The sequence below is a fragment of the Notolabrus celidotus genome, chromosome 19 (assembly GCF_009762535.1).
Source record: "Notolabrus celidotus isolate fNotCel1 chromosome 19, fNotCel1.pri, whole genome shotgun sequence".
In the NCBI taxonomy this organism is placed as follows: domain Eukaryota; kingdom Metazoa; phylum Chordata; class Actinopteri; order Labriformes; family Labridae; genus Notolabrus; species Notolabrus celidotus.
The window spans coordinates 29,386,946-29,407,153 of record NC_048290.1 but is presented as its reverse complement, the minus strand read 5'-3'; the positions used below and the strand labels follow the sequence as shown (position 1 = coordinate 29,407,153).

Here is a 20,208-nt window from a genome sequence, read left to right as displayed (position 1 = left end):
CTATATGAGACAAAAACAAACCTATGGAGGGCTCGACGCCAGAGATGCAGACGAAATCAATAATGAGCGCTTAACTCGAGGAGAAAAGTCAAAGCGTGTCTGATAAACTACCTCATGAGCCACCTCTATCATTAAGTTACACAGAGATTATGTTTCACTAGGCTGTTTGTTTGTCGGATCTTGAAGTATGAGGCTGAGATTTAATGAACAAGCAGGCTCGGTCGAAAGCTAATTGGATTATATTTTAGCAGTGATGTTGAACACTACTCCCCCACCCCACCTTCTAACACAGAATGTCAGTGTCATGTTAAGGCTGAAAGATTTCACAGGGTTAGCTGAGGTCTCTTATGCACCAACAGCTCATCTAATTGTACTTGCTAGACTGATATTACACTGGAATGGTGTTACTGTCAGAGATTTAAAAGGGATTAGGCAGAGTGAGACATTTCAAGAGAGGGAGAGAGAGAGAGAGAGAGAGAGCAGAGAGAGAATAAATGACAGAAGTCACAGAGAGAAGATGGAGAGGCTGATTGGTATGGAGCTCAGGATGGGTGAGAGACAGCAGGGGGCAAAGGGACAAAGAGTATGGATGACGTGTCAGGGGGACGGTGAGCGACACTGGGGCGGATGTCAGGATGAGGGCTGGATTGAGTACACGCTGTACTTGCAAGCTCATTAAACAACAGCCTAATTGATGAGTGAAAAAAGAAAGCGGTGAAGAGATGAGGGGAGAGGGGAGAGAATTGTCAAGGGCAGAAACAACTTGATGAAAGTGTCCTAATCAAGGCTTTCCAGCCCGAGGAAGATCAATCAGTAACGACAGGAAAGACGGATGTTAGGAAAAATCCTCCTGGTGAGGCTTTTGTTTCCTAAAGTAACTCTCTCTCTCTCTATAGACTTTTAAGACTATTGCTGCGAGTCTCTCCAAATGACTTCTCTTCATTCTAATATCTGAAGTATAGTTCTGGCACTTGGTAAAACTAGTTGGTGTGGGGAACATGGACAAAACCTGTGCAGCTTGTGTTAAGAGAGTGTTGAGATGAATTATCACCCGACTGGGTAAAACAATATATTCTGATCACTCAATAATAACCACATAACAAAGATAATTAATTCTCAACAGCAAAAGCAACACTCAGAACAACCTGATTACACGTCACATCAAACCAAGGAAAGGAGTCACACGTTACACCTCTGCCTGTCGCTACTGAGGCATTCTAAATGAGTAAACATGGTGGCAAAAACATTACTTTACATCTTGTGATGATTGTGAGAGTTGGGAAATAATGATAGATAGCAGGCACAGATTTGGGAGCAGCCTGAGGAGCTACTGGACTCCAAATGGAAAATGGTAAATGGACTTGTACTTCATATAGCCCTTTTCTAGTCTTTCTTACCACTCAAAGCGCTTTTACACTACTTGTCACATTCACCCATTCAAACCCATTCACTCACTGATGGCAAAGGCTGCTTTATACGGGACATATATGACTCATATGAACTAATCCCATTCATGTATACACATTCACACACCCCTGAACAACAGCAGGAGCAAGTTGGGGTTCAGTGTCAAGTAAGCTTCAACATGTGACTGCTGGAGCTGATATCGAACCGCCAACTAGTGCTGTGAGATATGACGTAAAATTCATATTGCAGTATAAATTGAATCCCTTCACAGTAACGGTATATATCACGATATCAACTTAAGTGTAAAAATTATAATGGAAGTTCTGAATGGATTGTATAGTCCCTTAGCAAAGCTAAATTAATAAATAAATAAAGTTAGTAAAAAACAAACAAAAAGAAACAAAAATAGACATAATGTAATTTTGAGAACATTTATTGAGCAGATCTCAAAACTCAAAATTAAAACTCAGCACTCTATGGTGCAAAATAGAGCACATGAACAAATAACATTGCTGATATCTTAAAGGTGACATATCATGCAAAATGGACTTTTTAATAGTTCTCTACCTGAAATATGTTTCCCTGGCATGTCTACAAACCCCCTGAGAATGAAAAGAATCCATTCTGCCCCTGTTCTGATTTCTCCACCTTTCTGTAAATGTGTGTGAAACGAGCCGTTTCAGACTTCAGTGTTTTTCATACGTCATAACGTCATCCTGTCTGTCACGGAGTCAGAGCTCGGAGCTTGTTCAGCCCATAGACTGTATAAAATACAACTCAACCCCTCCTCTGTTTTTCATTACCTGCACACATGTGTGCTAACAAGGAGCTTAGGAGGGAGGCATGCTAGTTGTAGGCTGTCTTAATAAACACAAAGGTCGGTTTTACTCCCCACGTCTGCAGATTTGAAGATCTAGTGGAGGATTTTTATTTTTCATGGAACAGTGCTAGCGCTAGTTAGCATAGCCACATAGCTACATGTTCGTAGCTGTAGCTGTGTACCAAGACACACGTCTACATACTGACAAATAAAACAACAAGAAACACTAAATCTGTGACCAATCCTTCAGAAAGGTGCTGCTGCCTTTCTGGTAGAGGTCGGTTTTACTCCCCACGTCTGCAGATTTGAAGATCTAGTGGATGATTTTTATTTTTCATGGAAAAGTGCTAGCGCTAGTTAGCATAGCCACATAGCTACATGTTAGCTGTGTACCAAGACACACGTCTACATACTGACAAATAAAACAACAAGAAACACTAAATCTGTGACCAATCCTTCAGAAAGGTCCTGCTGTAGGCGCCTCTCCATCAGGATCAGATTCTGGATCAGATTCAGAGGGTTGAAGTAACGCGGGTCTGTGAGCAGCCGTGTATATTCAGCCAACATGTAAACATTAGATCAATGTGCTGGACAGCCGAGGCCACATCCACTTCCTGAGGGGGCGTGGTCAGAGAGAAAACAGAGTGTTCTGAGCAGGGCTGTAGAAGAGGGTTTTTCAGGCAGACCAAAATCTGATTTCAAAGTGTTTTTTTGAGCATAAACTTTAAAGACATGTTTTGGGGACCTCTTAGACCAATATATATTGATGAAAAAAGCGTGATATGTCACCTTTAAATAAAAACAGTACAACTACTCACGGAGGTCTTTTTCAACTTTCTCTCAGAGCTGGCCGTACAGTTTGGGTATTTCTGTTTCATTAAAATACTCGCGGCTCAGCACTACGTATCGTGGATCACGGGTTTTTAATCATGTCTTGAAACCAGCTGCGTTCCACTGTTAGGAAATGTCTTTGCACAAGTGTATCATAATGGCTTTTGTAATGTCAGTCCAACGCTTACTCTTGTTATCATAGGGAGTACTCTTTGAAAAAGTCAGAGCAATAGAGGTCTGCAGTTGGGTAGTAGGGCAGACTTTGTTCTTCCCTCCTGTGTTCAGAGACTAACTGGGCGTTTGAGTGGAGTGCATCCTCTGGCTCTCCTCATGCTCGAGGACATGTTTTGTTTTTAGATAGTAGAACAAATTGCTCGTGTTACCTTTGCTTGCAGGCACTATCACTTGGCACATCTTGCAAATGACGTTTTTCTGCTCACTATCCAACTTTTTAAATTCGAACCAAGTCTAAATCACTGACATAGCACCGTTTATTTTAACCAGCTCCTCCTGCTCCGTGGTCTCTGTGCCTGAAGCCATTTTTACACGGAGGCAGGCACGATGACATCATCAACCAGTGTTATCGCAATTGGTTGGTAGAGTCCAAATCTCTACCTTAGGCCAAATTTATATCATTTATACCATCTACCGCATATACCGCGCACCACTACCGCCAACCTTCCAACTGATAGACGACCGACTTGATCCACTGAGCCACAGCCTCTCCAACCATTTCCTTTAGGGAAAAGTGGAGCAAGATCCAGTCCTGCAATCCAGGCGACAGCAGCAGAGATGGCGAGAGCATTTCTAAGCTGCAGATCGCTCAAGTAACTTAAAACTTAAAAAGACCTCTCCTCATCATGTCAGGTTCACCCTGCTCACCCTTTCATAATTCTACTTGACATAACCACCTGTTCACAAAACACTATCCCTCACTTATTACCCTACTTTCTTACTAATCACCCAGCTGTGTTAAATACTTGATTCTGATTGGTCAAAACTCCTTTCCAACCCCTTTAGAAAAAGAGTTCTGGAACATTTTAGGACTGCTTGTTGACAATGAGACAAAAACGTTAGCCTCCGTTAGCATCATACTGGTAAAAACTGTGTCCAAAATGTTATTAATTGGCATGCTAATAGCATGGATACTTTTATATTGGATCCTGCCCTGCAATCAAGTGCATTGAGTACATCTCTCAGTTACCGATCAATAAAAAGAATGTTAAACTATGAGGGGAGTGATAATACAAACAGGATTTAATGTTGTGTCTTTTGCCTCATTCATTTTTTAAAGGTGTGTCAACTGCAGAGCTTCAAAAAGAAGAGGAGTCGAATGGTGAAAAAAACATTCTTAGAGAAAACCAGTTCACCTTGTCTGACGCAACTGTCAAACGAAATGTTCAGATTAATGTGAATAATAAGACATAAGCAAGGTAGAAATATTCCTTAGGAAGTCCCTTTCACCTTGTTGTTAGTAATGTTCAATGGAAATGTTCACTTTAATGACTACAACATTAGCATGCTCATGCGTTAACCTTACTGTTTGTATAGAAATGTCTGTGATTGATGTTCGTTTGGCTGAAAGAGGGTGGATTACAATCCCTTGCCATGGTAGCAGGGTCTTGTCTAAGGGCGGGACAGTCATTTTAAAAACCCTGTTTTAATTGCGTCAGGGTTTTGTCTCACCCTGTCAAGATTCTAATTCACATCACTACACGATTACCACACATTACACACGTTACATCACCTTCATTAATGTATACTAGTTTAAAGCTCCTGTAAGGAACCTGCCTGACACCTAACCCCCTCACAGAGGTTACCGGTATTAAAAATGACACCATAGAATAGGTCACTCTTTTTGCTAATGGTCTTGTTAGCTTTTGTAGATCATTAAGAGACCTCATTGTTAATTTCAGTGTGTTACATTTCCAATTAAAAACTCCTAACAGAGGCTTTAAAGGTGACATATCACGCTTTTTTCATCAATATATATTGGTCTAAGAGGTCCCCAAAACATGTCTTTAAAGTTTATGCTCAAAAAAACACTTTGAAATCAGATTTTGGTCTGCCTGAAAAACCCTCTTCTTCAGTCCTCATCAGAACACTCTGTTTTCTCTCTGACCACGCCCCCTCAGGAAGTGGATGTGCCTCGGCTCTCCAGCACGTTGATCTAATGTTTACATGTTGGCTGAATATACACGGCTGCTCACAGACCCGCGTTACTTCAACCCTCTGAATCTGATCCAGAATCTGATCCTGACGGAGAGGAGCCTGCAGCAGGACCTTTCTGAACGATTGGTCACAGATTTAGTGTTTCTTGTTGTTTTATTTATCAGTATGTAGACGTGTGTCTTGGTACACAGCTACGAGAATGTAGCTATGTGGCTATGCTAACTAGCACTAGCACTTATCCATGATAAATAAAAATCATCCACTAGATCTTCAAATCTGCAGACGTGGGGAGTAAAACCGACCTCTGCCAGAAAGGCAGCAGGACCTTTCTGAAGGATTGGTCACAGATTTAGTGTTTCTTGTTGTTTTATTTGTCAGTATGTAGACGTGTGTCTTGGTACACAGCTACAGCTATGACATGTAGCTATGTGGCTATCTTAACTAGCGCTAGCACTTATCCATGACAAATAAAAAACATCCACTAGATCTTCAAATCTGCAGACGTGGGGAGTAAAACCGACCACTGCCAGAAAGGCAGCAGGACCTTTCTGAAGGATTGGTCACAGATTTAGTGTTTCTTGTTGTTTTATTTGTCAGTATGTCGATGTGTGTCTTGGCACACAGCTACAGCTACAGCTAAGACATGTAGCTATGTAGCTATGCTAACTAGCGCTAGCACTTTTCCATGGAAAATAAAAATCATCCACTAGATCTTCAAATCTGCAGACGTGGGGAGTAAAACCGACCTTTGTGTTTATTAAGACAGCCTACAACTAGCATGCCTCCCTCCTAAGCTCCTTGTTAGCACACGTGTGTGCAGGGAATGAAAATTGGAGGAGGGATTCAGTATTATTTTATACAGTCTATGGGCTGAACAAGCTCCGAGCTCTGACTCCGTGACAGACCGGATATTGTTGTTACGTAACAAAAACACTGAAGTCTGAAACGGCTGGTTTCACACACATTTACAGAAAGGTGGAGAAATCAGAACAGGGGCAGAATGGATTTTTTTCATTCTCGGGGGGTTTGTAGACATGCCAGGGAAACATATTTCAGGTAGAGAACCATTAAAAAGTCAATTTTGCATGATATGTCACCTTTAAAAGAGACTTCTATCAAAACACTAAATAAGCATGATGATTTATCATACAGGCTTTCATACATGCAATATGTCCCATCTGTTTTCAAATCTAAAACTGTGTTTGTACAGAAAATGATTCAACTTGTTCAAAAAAATGCTGATTTGTTGAGCATTCCTCAACTTCCTTGATGCAGAACTATAAATCAGGTGTAAACATGCCAGCCTTGCTTCAACACCTTGATAAATGTTGTGTACCACTGATGTCCCCATTTAGCTTTTGGAGCCAGTGAACATTATGTGACAAACTTATCTCACTGCAAATCTACTTGCCCTCTTTTGAAACCTACATCCAACCATCCATCCATTCATCCATTATCTATATTGCTCCCCTATTTGGGGTATAATGAACTTGAAACATATTTTTCTTTAGCTTACTGAATTTAAATCTTTCCGAGATGTAATTACTTATTTATTATCCTGCTGACATGATTACAGCAGATTCTGACTGGTAACACGTTGAACATACATAATTAAATGAGCATTTCCTCCCTAGTGCATTTTTCTTCTGCAGATAATAACTGCTCAAACCTTTGTGAACAATTTCTCAATGAGGACAGAGTAGGTGTAAGTAAGTGTGAATCCGCCACCGGATGTAGTGTCCCATATCTGAGATGGACTAAACTGCCGAACTCCCTCAGTGTGTCTTTAAAAAGGCATATCTGGAGGGGCACCATGGGACTGAATAGCAACCTGATAATGCACCACCCTGCCTTGTTCTGCTGCGACGTATGTTCCCCCTGATAGGGCAAACAAACTGTGTGAGGGATCAAACTTAATTAAAATGCAGGGTGAGTGGTGTTTGAAGCTGCTTAAAAAAACTACAGAATTTTCTTTCAACAGTCTTTCTTTTTCCCATCTCCTGCTACCAGGGTGCAGGGTCTTTCATTTGTGAGAGCAGTTTGCTGGATGTGGCCGGGCTGTAGAGCTAATTTATGGGTCAATATAAACTTCCATCACAGCAGACTGGAGCTGAAAGCTGTGCTGGCCTGCGGCAGAGATGAGGAATGGAGCAGAACCTCTAAATCTTGGACAGAGAACATATAGGAAAGGCACATGCCGGGCGTCCCTGCAGAGGATTAGACAGAGCCCGTACACACACACACACATAATCATATATGTTCACAGTTACCTCTTTGAAGGGCTGTTTCCTGTAAGAGTATCTAAAAAAACTTGGCTCAGATTAGTGCTGCCCTCACCAAAACCATACCACACCAGCAATAATGAAATAGTCTGTAAGAGCTTTGCATTAAATGCATCGCTGCCTACAGTAATTACAACAGTGGAATCACTCCAGGGTGGCTCTGGGTGAGAAGACGACGCAACAGAATGATAGTTTAGGTAATTAGTGCTGGCCGTTAAAAGCATGAATCATTTCACTAACAAGATGCGGTGTATTTGTCAGCTCTCAACCACAGACTGAAAAAGGCACCAGCACTGCCAGAGTTAAAGGGCGGATGATGGAGGAGGAAGGGGAGGGGGGGGGACTGGTGTTACGGATCAACTAGTTTCTCTGTTAACAGCGGAGTTTCACCTGAATGCATCATTGGAAGTCTGGAGAAACAGCAGATGCTGTAAATGGCAGATAACATTAAGCTGTGCTTGTAATTGTCTCGTTGTTGCATTTTTCATTAAAATTTTAAAACCCACCCATCTGCTTCTGTTTGGAGGCTGGAGCTGCGTGAAACAATGAGTCCTCCTCAGCCATCGGGCTCTGTCTGTATATCCAGCAACCATCGAATACGCCTCGTTCACTGAAGACATTCTGACATGTTTTAAGAGACAGCACTGGTGAAGAGTCTCCCTAAAATAAGGCTGCATTCCCTGTATTTGATCCCTTTTCAGTACTCTGGTAATGTGCACGCTGGCTCTTTGGCACGACTCAATGATCACCAAAATAGAACAGAGCCATTATTAATAGCTACACTTGTGCTTTCCAAAGGACAAGTCAATATGTCTTGAAAATGTTCTATTACAGGCATATCTTAGGTATCATACATCTGCTTTATGTATTTCCACTTTAACTATAAATCAAGGGTTATTAGGTGTGTTAAAATGTGTGTTGAGTCAGCTGCCACACACTGACACTAGTTTCTCACAGGTCAAGATAAGGTGAAGGTGATGGAGGGGGTTAGGATCTGCATCATGTGTATAGTTGAAGTTGCAGACGACCTCACAGAAGAGGACTGTCCATTTGACTACCATGAGGGATCTCACCAGAGTATTGAAACAGGGTTTTAAGACAACCAACACTGATTCCACCCTCAGACACTTTCACTTAAACTCTCCCTGTCCCATTAAAGTTAGACCTTTGTGGAGTCCCTGAGCTCCCTTGTCTCGTAGGTTCCTCTGAGTCGCTGCCGTGAATGTTCCAGACTCGAGCTGATACGGACGTGCCGGACTCCAGCGGAAACAGCTACTACTACCATAATCTGTCTCATTACTATTCTCTCTCTCTCTCCCTCTCTCCCTCTCTCATTCTCTCCCTCTCCCTCTCCCTCTCTCTCTCTCTCTCCCTCTCTCTCCCCCTCTCTCCCCCTCTCTCTCTCTCTCTCTCTCTCCCTCTCTCCCTCCCTCTCTCCCTCCCTCTCTCCCTCTGTCTCTCCCTCTCTCTCTCCCTCTCTCTCTCCCTCTCTCTCCCTCTCTCTCCCCCTCTCTCCCTCTCTCTCTCCCTCTCTCCCTCCCTCTCTCCCTCCCTCTCTCCCTCTCTCTCTCCCTCTCTCTCTCTCTCTCTCCAACTCGATCAAGGCAGATGACTGTCTAACATGAGTCTGGTTCTGCTCGAGGTTTCTGCCTGTTAAAGGAAGTTTTTAAACAAGATTGTAGTTTTATACAAATAAAGATTGATAGATTGATAGATTGATTGATTGATTGAGTGATTGAGTGATTGATTGATTGATTGATTGATTGATTGAGTGAGTGATTGATTGATTGATTGATTGATTGATTGATTGATTGATTGAGGGATTGAGTGATTGATTGATTGATTGATTGATTGATTGATTGATTGATTAAACCCTGCTAAATACTTTACTTTATTCGTCTCCATTTTGGCAAAGTGACACCGTCAAAAGTATATGACATTAGCTATTAGCAGGTCTTCTTTAAAGTGTACTCCTGCGTGTACACGAGAACACTATGACTAGCTTATTTCGGTACAAAAGAAAAAAAAATTGTCTTATAATATTTGAGCGGATTTATGGAGTGACATTTGCAGAAATAAAGATAATGATGTTCTCAGAAAGTCAGCGTCTAAAAATATATGTATCATGTCTATATTCAGTCTTCACAACGACATGATGGTAGGAAGAAGAAGTAGCTTAAGCATCTTAATTGCCTCTATAAATGTGTGTGTGTGTGTGTGTGTGTGTGTGTGTGTGTGTGTGTGTGTGTGTGTGTGTGTGTGTGTGTGTGTGTGTGTGTATCTGGTAGGACAAATCCGTCTGTAAAAGTACAGTGGCTGCATTTTTGCTGTTTTCCACTCACTATCTAAGACTCACGTCCCTTTATACCCCTCAGGAGACTCGCCTAACAGCTTAAAACCCTCTGGTCTCAGTCTTCACTCGCTACTATGTTGATAGAAAACTCCTTTTTTTTTTTTTTTGATTACACTCCGAGGCAATTCTGAGCCATCTTTCATGCTCTGTCATGACCCCTGTGAGAGTGGGCCGTCAATACAAAAATCAGAGAGCTACAGTGAGTGCCCTCCAATTTGTAAGCAGCACTGCGTTGAGTCTGTCTCAGTCAGCTTGTTGTTGACACTATTAGCTGCTTGGTGTTAGTGCATTCTATATATACTACTCCGTGTAGTGCAAACACTCACTCACGTTTGACAAAGTGAGTGTTTGGAAGACACTTTCTACCACATCTATAAAATGAAATCAATTAATTTAACTGCTTCTGAATGGCTTCTCAACTGTTGAACTTGCACCATGTGCGATATGGAGACAGGGTAAGGGGCGATCTGGAATATATGCTGCAATAATGAATAATTCTTGCACCAAACTACCTCATTTCTATGCTAGCTGGCAAGGACAATCATTTTTCAGAGCATGGCTGCAGTAAACCCCCCCCCATGTTTTGACACTGCACAGCTCCTCGCTGTGGTATCTGGCGGTTAATCTCATTTACCACAGAGGCCTAGCAAGGGGAATTGATGATGTAAACACTGAATCAGAATTGCAAAACTGATTTGAATCATTTGTCAATGCCTATAGTGGAACAGTGAAGACAGGAAGAGGTTTTAAATCTACAATTCTCTTTACTAAGGCGTGAAAACAGGACTTATTAACATCAACTTTGTCTTCAGCCTTCTTGCAGAACTAAAAAAGGAAGATAAAGGCGCACTAGCATCAGCACCAAGTCCTACATACGCAATACAAGTGCGTAGAAGTGCTGGTTTTCAGAGAGCAGAACATTTAAAATACAACTGAACTAACTATAAAAATAAATGAATACATTTATAAATTTCCACCGGCTGAGGAAAAATTGAAATCTTACAAATAATTGAACAGACATATATTTTTAATTAGTTTCTTGTTGCAAAGGCTGTAACTGTGTCCCAGAGGTTCCTCTACAAGTGAGTAAGTGTAATGAGTCCTGCTTCCTTTAAGAGCTTGTAACAATGAAAGGACCAGTAATTAGTCTGGGTTTCACTGCAAAGTTTAAGGGTCCCATGTCGACCACTAAAGCTCTCCCACCAGTTTATGGATTTCTTTTTGTGTGTGCTTCCAAGAGTGTAAAAGCTCGTTTCAGCATTTGTATTATGAGGGAGGATTTGTGTATCTTTTAAAAAAAACCTGGGAATTAATAACCTCTGAAAAAGAACAATTAGTTTTCAGGGACTTCAATCTTTAAAGTATCAGAACTGGCCTTAACCCAAGGAGGAGAAAGATGGTAATGATGGGGATAAGGACAGTGATGAAGGCTTTCCCTGGCCGCCTAAGGCCACACTGGTATCTAATGGATTCTGTCAGTCTCCTAGTCTAAGGCTGCATTTAAATATAATGTCACGTTCAATGGCTCAGTAAAGGTCTGAGTGTCAATGTTATGATTGTTCCTCATTTTAAGGAGACATGATGAGAATGTAGAAAGAAAGACAGAAAGAAAGGAGGGAAGGAAGGAAGGAAGGAAGGAAGGAAGGAAGGAAGGAAGGAAGGAAGGAAGGAATGAAAGACGGAAGCCGGGAATGACAGGAGGTAGAAGAGAAGGACGGAAGGAAGGAGGAAAGGACGGAAGGAGGAAAGGAATGATGGTAGGATGGAAGGAGGAAGGGTGGAGGGAAGAAAGGGAGGAAGGATGGGAAGAAGGATGGTGGGAAGGGAGGAAGGTTGGAAGAGAGGATGAAAAGGAGAAGGGAGGATGGATGAAATAGGGAAGGAAGGAAGGAAGGAAGGAAGGAAAGTCGGAAGCCGGGAATGACAGGAGGTAGAAGAGAGGGACGGAAGGAAGGAGGAAAGGACGGAAGGAAGAAAGGAATGAAGGAAGGATGGAAGGAGGAAGGTTGGAGGGAAGAAAGGGAGGAAGGAAGGAAGGAAGGAAGGAAGGAAGGAAGGAAGGAAGGAAGGAAGGAAGGAAGGAAGGAAGGAAGGAAGGAAGGAAGGAAGGAAGGAAGGAAGGAAGGAAGGAAAGACAGAAGCCGGGAATGACAGGAGATAGAAGAGAAGGACGGAAGGAAGGAGGAAGGACGGAAGGAAGAAAGGGAGGAAGGATGGAAGGAGGAAGGGTGGAGGGAAGAAAGGGAGGAAGGATGGGAGGAAGGATGGTGGGAAGGGAGGAAGATTGGAAGAGAGGATGAAAAGGAGGAAGGGAGGATGGATGGATGGATGGATGGAAGGAAGGAAGGAAGGAAGGAAGGAAGGAAGGAAGGAAGGAAGGAAGGAAGGAAGGAAGGAAGGAAGGAAGGAAGGAAGGAAGGAAGGAAGGAAAGACGGAAGGAAGGAAGGAAGGAAGGAAGGAAGGAAGGAAGGAAGGAAGGAAGGAAGGAAGGAAGGAAGGAAGGAAGGAAGGAAGGAAGGAAGGAAGGAAGGAAAGACAGAAGCCGGGAGGGTAGGCAGGGAGGATGGAAGGGTAGGAGGAAGGATGGAAGGGTAGGAGGAAGGAAGGGAGGGAGGAAGGAAGGGAGGGAGGAAGGAAGAGAGGAAGGAAGGAATGTATGAAGGAAGAAAGGAAGAGAGAAAGAAAGAAGGGAAGGAAGAGAGGGAGGAAGAAATGAACAAAGAAAGAATAAAAGAAGGAAAAGAAGGAAGGAAGAAAGAAAGGGGGCAAAGAAAGAAAGAAAGAAAGAAAGAAAGGAGGGAAGAAAGGAAGGAAGGATGGAAGGAAGGAAGGAAGGAGGGCAGTAAGGAACATAGAAAGAAAGTAAGTAAGGGAGGTGAGAAAGGGAGGGGAGAAGGAAAAAAGAAAGAAAGAAATGTTGGTACACAAAGAGGAAACAGCAAGAAGAAAAGACAGAAAACAAATTAGAAGGGAAAGAGGAGGCAGAGACACAGACACTTGTGACCCTTGTGTAGACGCAGGGAGCAAAAGGAAGAAAACATGATGTTGTGACCAGAGAGTGTGCAGTCTCTCTCACGAAGCCTGAATAACAAGCGTACAGGAGAGCATGAGCTGCACAGCCTTGCAAAATAAGAGCTTGATAGATTAACAATGAGAAAATAAAAAAGCAGATACTGCCTGCAGCCTTGGACGTAATGAGGAAATTAATTTGGGTTGAAAGTTATAGTAAAACGTTCACATTGAGAGACAGAGGGAGAAATGTGTGTGCTTATACGAGAGGGGACAGAAACAGAGAGAGCAAATAAGAAAGTGAGAACAGGAAGGATATAAACAAACAGGAACAATCTGTGACAGAGCACGAGTCAGAGAGAGAAACACAGGGACGTACAAGACGTGGAGGGACGCCTGTTGTGTTTGATAAACACTCATGCACACACGCAGAATGACCAGTGTGCGTGTGCGTGTTCGTGTGTGTGTGTGTGTGTGTGTGTGTCTGACAGACTGGACACTCACCTGTGAGTACGGCCTTGGCAGAGGGTTCAGCGAGGTCCAGGGCAGACTTGCCGTCGGTGTTGCGGATGTTGGGGTCGGCTCCATGCTGCAGCAGCACTGTACAACAACAGGGCAGACACAGACAGTAGCTGAGCTCCTGGACTGACATGCAAACTCCCCGACACACACCTCCACCTAGTCCTCCACCTCCTCCTCGTGCTCCTCTTCCTGCTCCTCCTGCTGAACCACATCCTGCTCCATACACTGCTCTTCCTGGACCCTTTTGTCCCACTTGCTCCACTGCTATGCCCCCTGTTCCTCCTCCTCCTCCTCCTCCTCCTCCTCCTCCTCCTCCTGTGGTTGTGTTCCCTGGCTCCCCTGGTAACACTTCAGCGCGTCCTGCTTCACATGTCTCTCCTTCTTCTCCTCCTCCTCCAGCTGCTCCTCCTCTGTTGCTGGCGTTGCTCCCTCGGCTGCCCCTGGCTGCCCCTGCCCTGCGAGCCATGCTGCTGATGTAAACAGACATGCCACAACAAGAGCAGCAAGGGCTGCGCTACAGCACACGGCCGGAGAAACAGCCGACCTTACAAAGTGGCTACGTGACAGGCTACAAAACACATCACACTTCCATGGAGGAGGAAGGAGGTCAGTAGTTAAGCTGAGGGAATAAATAAAATAGAGTAAGGGAGGGAGAAACGAGCGGCTGCGTCTAATCGAGGCAGCAGCAGCAGCGGCAGCAGCAGCAGCGACGAGGCGGGCAGGCAGTGCGAGTGGAGAGACTCTCGCCTCTCCAACTGACTGAGCGATGCAGCGGAGAGCAAGATGAGAGAGCAGAGGGGAGGAGAGGAGAGGAGAGGAGAGGAGGGGGGGAGAGGATGGGATGGGATGGGATGGGAGGGGGGGGTGAGAGTCAGATAGGATGGGAGAGATGGCAAACGACAAAAAAGAGGGCAAGGGAGAGCAAAACTAAACAAGTGGTGATACGGCAGAGAGAAAGGGAGAGAGCAGGGAGCAGTAAGAAATGAAAGGACAGGAGACGAGAGGGAGGGAGAGCAGGAAGAAGAGAGGAAGAAAACAGAAGCATTGTGATAAGATAAGAAGAGAGGAGAAGATTTGAGGAGAAGATGAACAGATGGAGAGGAGAGAGAATCACAAGGAAGGAGAGGAGAGGAGGAATAGTAAATAGGAAGTAAAGTAAGGGGAAAGGAGATGAAAGAAGGAGGGCAAGACAAACAGGATGGGAGCAGAGAGAGAGATATGGGGTCATCGTGGGAGAAGAGGACAAGAAAGGAGAGGAGAAAATAAGAGAGAGGAGTGGAGAAAGAAAGGAGGGGAGGAGAGGTGGAAAGAGAAGAGAGGAGAGGGCAGAGCATGTGACTGGTGAACAGGTATGAGCTGAATAACAAACTCAGCCTGTGCTCCTTTTTTTTCTCTTTTTTTGTAAATGAGCCCTTTTGAGGGAAGCTAATGTCAATACTCTCACCGCTCTCTCTATCGCACCCACTGTTGTGATTACTGAGCAGTTCCCGGTGCACATGGCCTTTGACTTGTGTACACTTCAAACTACGCTGCAGAGAGAGGAGACAGCCAGACCTGCGTGTGATGTTTTGCGGATGTACGCGCACGAGCAAGAGCATGTGTGCGCTTGTTCCCCAGCACTGACGCAGGCCTTAGTCACCCACTCACCCCTCAACAAAAATATGATTTAGCTCTGCACCAATCCCACACACACACACACACACACACACACACACACACACACACACGAGTGTGCTCACACTGATACACTGAGAGAATAAATATATGTCCGCGGTGAGGCAGGGGAGTCAGATGTGCAACCCTTGCATATCACAAACTAACATGTGTGCAGCTGAGATTATTCACAAATCCCACAACCCCGCTCTGTAACACTGTTTCACGGACATTCACAACAATCAACTTCAGATTGTGTGTTTCTAGTTTTGTCTGTGATGTATGGATTGTCTATAATACCCGCAAAACCCCCTCACTGGAAAACATAAATCCTGTTTTTGAGAGGATGAGGATGATGTCAGATTTGCAACGGTTATTCATGACTTCCTGCAAAGTCTGCATCCAATCACTGAGCAAGCAAACAAAAGTGTGATCACATCGGAGCTGTCCACATTTTCTGAACTCGTCTTTTTGTACAGTCATGGCCAAAAGTTTTGAGAATGACACAAATATTACATTTTCACCAAGTCTGCTGCTTCAGGGTTTTTAGGTGTTTTTGTCAGATGTTTCTATGGTATAATGAAATACAATTAGAAGCATTTCATAAGTATCAAAAGCTTTTATTGAGAATTACACAGAATTCATGCAATAAGTCCATATTTGCAGTGTTGACCCTTCTTTTTCAAGACCTCTGCAATTCTCCCTGGCATGCTGTCAATCAACTTCTGGACCAAATCCTGACTGATGGCAGTCCATTCTTGCATAATCAATGCTTGGAGTTTGTCAGAATTTGTGGGTTTTTGATTGTCCACCCGCCTCTTGAGGATTGACCACAAGTTCTCAATGGGATTAAGATCTGGGGAGTTTCCTGGCCAAGGGCCCAAAATCTTAATGTTTTGTTCCCCGAGCCATTTTGTTATGACTTTTACTTTATGGCAAGGTGCTCCATCATGCTGGAAAAGGCATTCTTCATCACCAAACTGCCCTTGGATGGTTGGGAGACGTTGCTCTCGGAGGACGTTCTGGTACCATTCTTTATTCATGGCTGTGTTTTTAGGCAAGATTGTGAGAGAGCCCACTCCCTTGACCGAAAAGCAACCCCACACATGAATGGTCTCAGGATGCTTCACTGTTGGCAAGAGACAGGACTGATGGTAGCGCTCACCTTGTCTTCTCCGAACAAGCCTTCCTCCAGATGCCCCAAACAATGGGAAAGGGGATTCACCAGAGAAAATGACTTTACCCCAGTCCTCAGCAGTCCAGTCCCTGTACCTTCTGCAGAATATCAGTCTGTCCCTGATGTTTTTACTGGAGAGAAGTGGCTTCTTTGCTGCCCTCCTTGACACCAGGCCTTCCTCCAAAAGTCTTCGCCTCACTGTGCGTGCAGATGCACTCACACCTGCCTACTGCCATTCCTGAGCAAGCTCTGCACTGGTGGTGGCGCGATCCCGCAGCTGTAACACCTTCAGGAGACGGTCCTGGCGCTTGCTGGACTTTCTTGGGCGCCTTGGAGCCTGTTTGGCAACGATTGAACCTCTCTCCTTGAAGTTCTTGATAATTGGATAGACGGTTGACTGAGGTGCAATCTTACCCGCTGCTATAAACTTCCCTGTTAGGCCCTTTTTGTGCAATGCAATGATGGCTGCACGTGTTTCCTTGCAGGTAACCATGGCTAACAGATGAGGAACAATGGTGTCATGCACCATCTTCCTTTTAAAGTGTCCAGTCACTCAATCATTACAGATTGATCGCCAGCCTTGTCCTCATCAACACCCACACCTGTGTTAATGTGTGTGACACCTGTGTGTCATTGAAATGATGTTAGCTGGTCCTTTTGTGGCAGGGCTGAAATGCAGTGGAAATGTGTTTTTGGTGATAAAGTTCATTTTCAAGGCAAAGAGGGACTTTGCAATTAGTTGCAGTTGAGCTGATCACTCCTCATAACATTCTGGAGTATATGCAAATTGCCATTATAAAAACTGAAACAGCAGACTTTGTGAAAATGTGATATTTGTGTCATTCTCAAAACTTTTGGCCATGACTGTAGTGTGGTTAGAACATTTCTAATTGAATCTTGTGCAGCTGACAACAACAGCAGCAAGACTTAAGACAGGTGCAATGTTGTTCCAGTCTCAGTGCGTCTTACAGTGAGCCTCAGCTTACATTTGGAAGTTTGAGATGGACTTTTGCCAGTTTTTGAAACAATAGAAAATTTATGCAAAGCGCTACAAGCACTTATTTTGGCTAGAGCCAGACATCCAAATCCAGACATCCTTCTCCTGTGCTGTTATTAAAAATTAAACAGAAAAAAAGTGAGAAAGCAGAACTGCAGAGCTTTTCTCCTTCTCGCCAGATTTCATGTGGCACAAATAAAGGCAAAGAACATTGGGAATAAACAAAGGGGGATACACTAAATGTAGTGCTGGAGCTTGCAAATGAAAGAATCATTCAATAGATTTATTGCTTTCACTGAGACTGGTGCATAGAAAATGAGGTGGACAATATTGCTCTTTTTTTCCCTGACATTTCAGAGAGTAAAAATTGAATAATTAAAATACTTTTTAAAAGAGATTAAACAATAAAAAGAAAGATATTGCAGATTTATCATGGTGCAATAGAGCCTTTTCAGCCAACACAGCTGCCCTATCTGTTCTGCAACATTTTGTAAGGTGGCAAGTTTACTTGAAACTCTTGAGCAAGGCATCCAGCATAACAAATATATCCTAATCTAGGAACGACAGGATCCTTCATACTATACAGTGCATATAAAAAGTCTACACCTGTTAAAATGCCAGGTTTTGAGACCAAGATAAATCATGTCAGCACTTTTTCCACCTTTAATGTGACCTATAACATGAACAATTCAACTGATTTTTTTTACAGATTTAATCTTTTTGTTATATTTTGGGGCTTTTTTGCCTTTAACGACAGGACAGCTGAAGAGAGACAGGACATGTGGGGAGTAGAGAGTGATGGAGGACATGCAGTAAATGGTCAAGGCTGGAATCGAACCTGCAACCTCTGCAACAAGGGTGATAGCTTTTGAATATGGGGCACACGCTTCGACCGCTAGGCCAACGGCACCCCAAAAAATGTAAACCTTTAGGGAGGGGGAATCAAAAACTAAAACTTAAATAATAATATGGTACGCAAAGAGCTTCCAATGCAGCAGAGGGATCTCATTGTTGAAAGGTATCAGTCAGGAGAAGGGTATAAACATGGCATTAGATATACCATGGACCACAGTGAAGACTGTCATCATCAAGTGGAGAAAATATGGAACAACAGTGACATTACCAAGAACTGGACATCCCTCCAAAACTGATGAAAAGACCAGAAGAAAACTGTTCAGGGAGGCTTCCAAGAGGTCTACAGCAACATTAAAGGAGCTGCAGGGATTTCTGACTAGTACTGTCTGTGTACTACATGTGACAACATCTCTCCTATTCTTCATGTGTTACTGCTATGGGTAGGGTGGAAAGATGGAAGACTTCTAATGAAGAAAAACATCCAAGCCCAGCAACATGTTTCAAAAACACACATGAAGTCTCCCAAAAGCATCAAATGTTTTATGGTCTGATGAAACCAAGGTTGAACTTTTTGGCCATAATTCCAAAAGGTATGTTTGTCATAAAAACAACACTGCACATCACAGAAGGAACCAGGGCCTTAAGGCTGATTCTTCTGCATCGCCCCTACACAGCAGGGGCTGACGCGGACATGAGCACCTCATACTTGTGCATTGATGTGTCCGTGTCACACAGCAGTTCTCCGCCGAAACACTTGAGGGCAGTGTGGTCTCCCTGATAATTGGTCGCCTGCTTCCGGCCTGCTACGATCTGTTTACTTTTCCACAGAGATTCAGTGCATGTTATGTTAATCTACAGCTGATACATGTCGCTGTTGCTGTATATGGACGATGAGCGGGGATACCAGAAGTGCCATAAATGCAAAATACAAAGCGGTCAAGCCGACAAATCACAGCACTTGCAGTCCGTGTCGATTCTACGCATAGTCACATTTTGGTGGAGGTGCACGTCAGCTACGTGGGTAGGCCTCTGTGTAAGTACAGGAGCTACGTGGAATCCGGCGTAGGCTACGCCGTCGATTCGACGCAGAAGTATAAATCAGCCTTTAGTCAAGGTGGAGGGAAGTATGAAATGTTCCAAACACCAGTCAGTTTTGGCATAAAAACCTTCAGGCTTCTGTTAGAAAGCCAAAAATAAAGAGGAATTTCACCTTTCAACACGACAACGACCCAAAGTAGACATCCAAATCAACAACAGCATGATTAAAGTTTTGGAATGGCCCAGCCAGAGCCCAGACCTGAAACTAATTGAACATCTGTGGGGTGATCTGAAGAGGGCTGTGCACAGGAGATGCCCTCGCAATCTGACAGATTTGGCGCGCTTTTGCAAAGAAGAGTGGACAAATATTGCCAAATCAAGATGTGCCATGCCAATAGACTCCTACCCAAAAAGACTGAGTGCTGAAATAAAATCAAAAGGTGATTCAACATAGTATTAGTTTAAGGGTGTGTATACTTATGCAACCAGAATATTTCAGTTCGGGATTTGGGATTTTTTTTCCCCCTAAACCAGGTGGTGTCCAAACTTTTTTCAAAGAGGGCCACATATGATGTTGTCAGAATACCTCAGGGCCAGTGGCTCCTACTGAGACTTAGGAATCATAAAAGTTACATATGAAATATCTATTTCATAACAATTATTTTAAATGTTTTCTCAATAAATCAGTAACTAGGAAGTATGTAAAGATTAGCAAACGTTATCTTCTTCTGGGGGAAAATGTTTTTCATTAGGGTCGGGCAATGTGGGAAAAAATATTGTCATATTTTCCTATGACAGGATCATGATCTGGATTTCATCACACTTCTTTTTCATGTTGTTTTTAAGACTGTTCTGACCAGCAGACAACATATTAAGAACTAGATAATTATTTTCCTGCATTCTGAACATTTTTGATGCACCTTATTTGGCCTTTTCTGCACAATTTCATAATTTTGATCTTGTCTTGTGTCCTCTTTTGTGTCTTCTGAACTTTTAGTGTTCATCAAGAACATTTTCACATCATGATAAAAACATTAATTTGAAAACCAGTCAGCTTTAAGAGTTCTTGTGTTTCTTCTTTATTGCTGTCT

General features: G+C 43.3%; 1 protein-coding gene across 4 annotated transcripts in view; it reads right to left on the bottom strand.

Annotated features, from left to right (window-relative positions):
- The window catches only part of LOC117831117 (poly [ADP-ribose] polymerase tankyrase-1-like), a 175,665-nt gene that overhangs the window by 133,180 nt on the left and 22,277 nt on the right, over positions 1-20,208 (bottom strand). For all 4 annotated transcript variants that reach the window (XM_034709639.1, XM_034709640.1, XM_034709642.1 and 1 more), the window contains one exon: positions 13,380-13,475. In XM_034709639.1, coding sequence (XP_034565530.1) covers positions 13,380-13,475 — 96 coding nt within the window. The remainder of the gene's footprint in view (positions 1-13,379; positions 13,476-20,208) is intronic.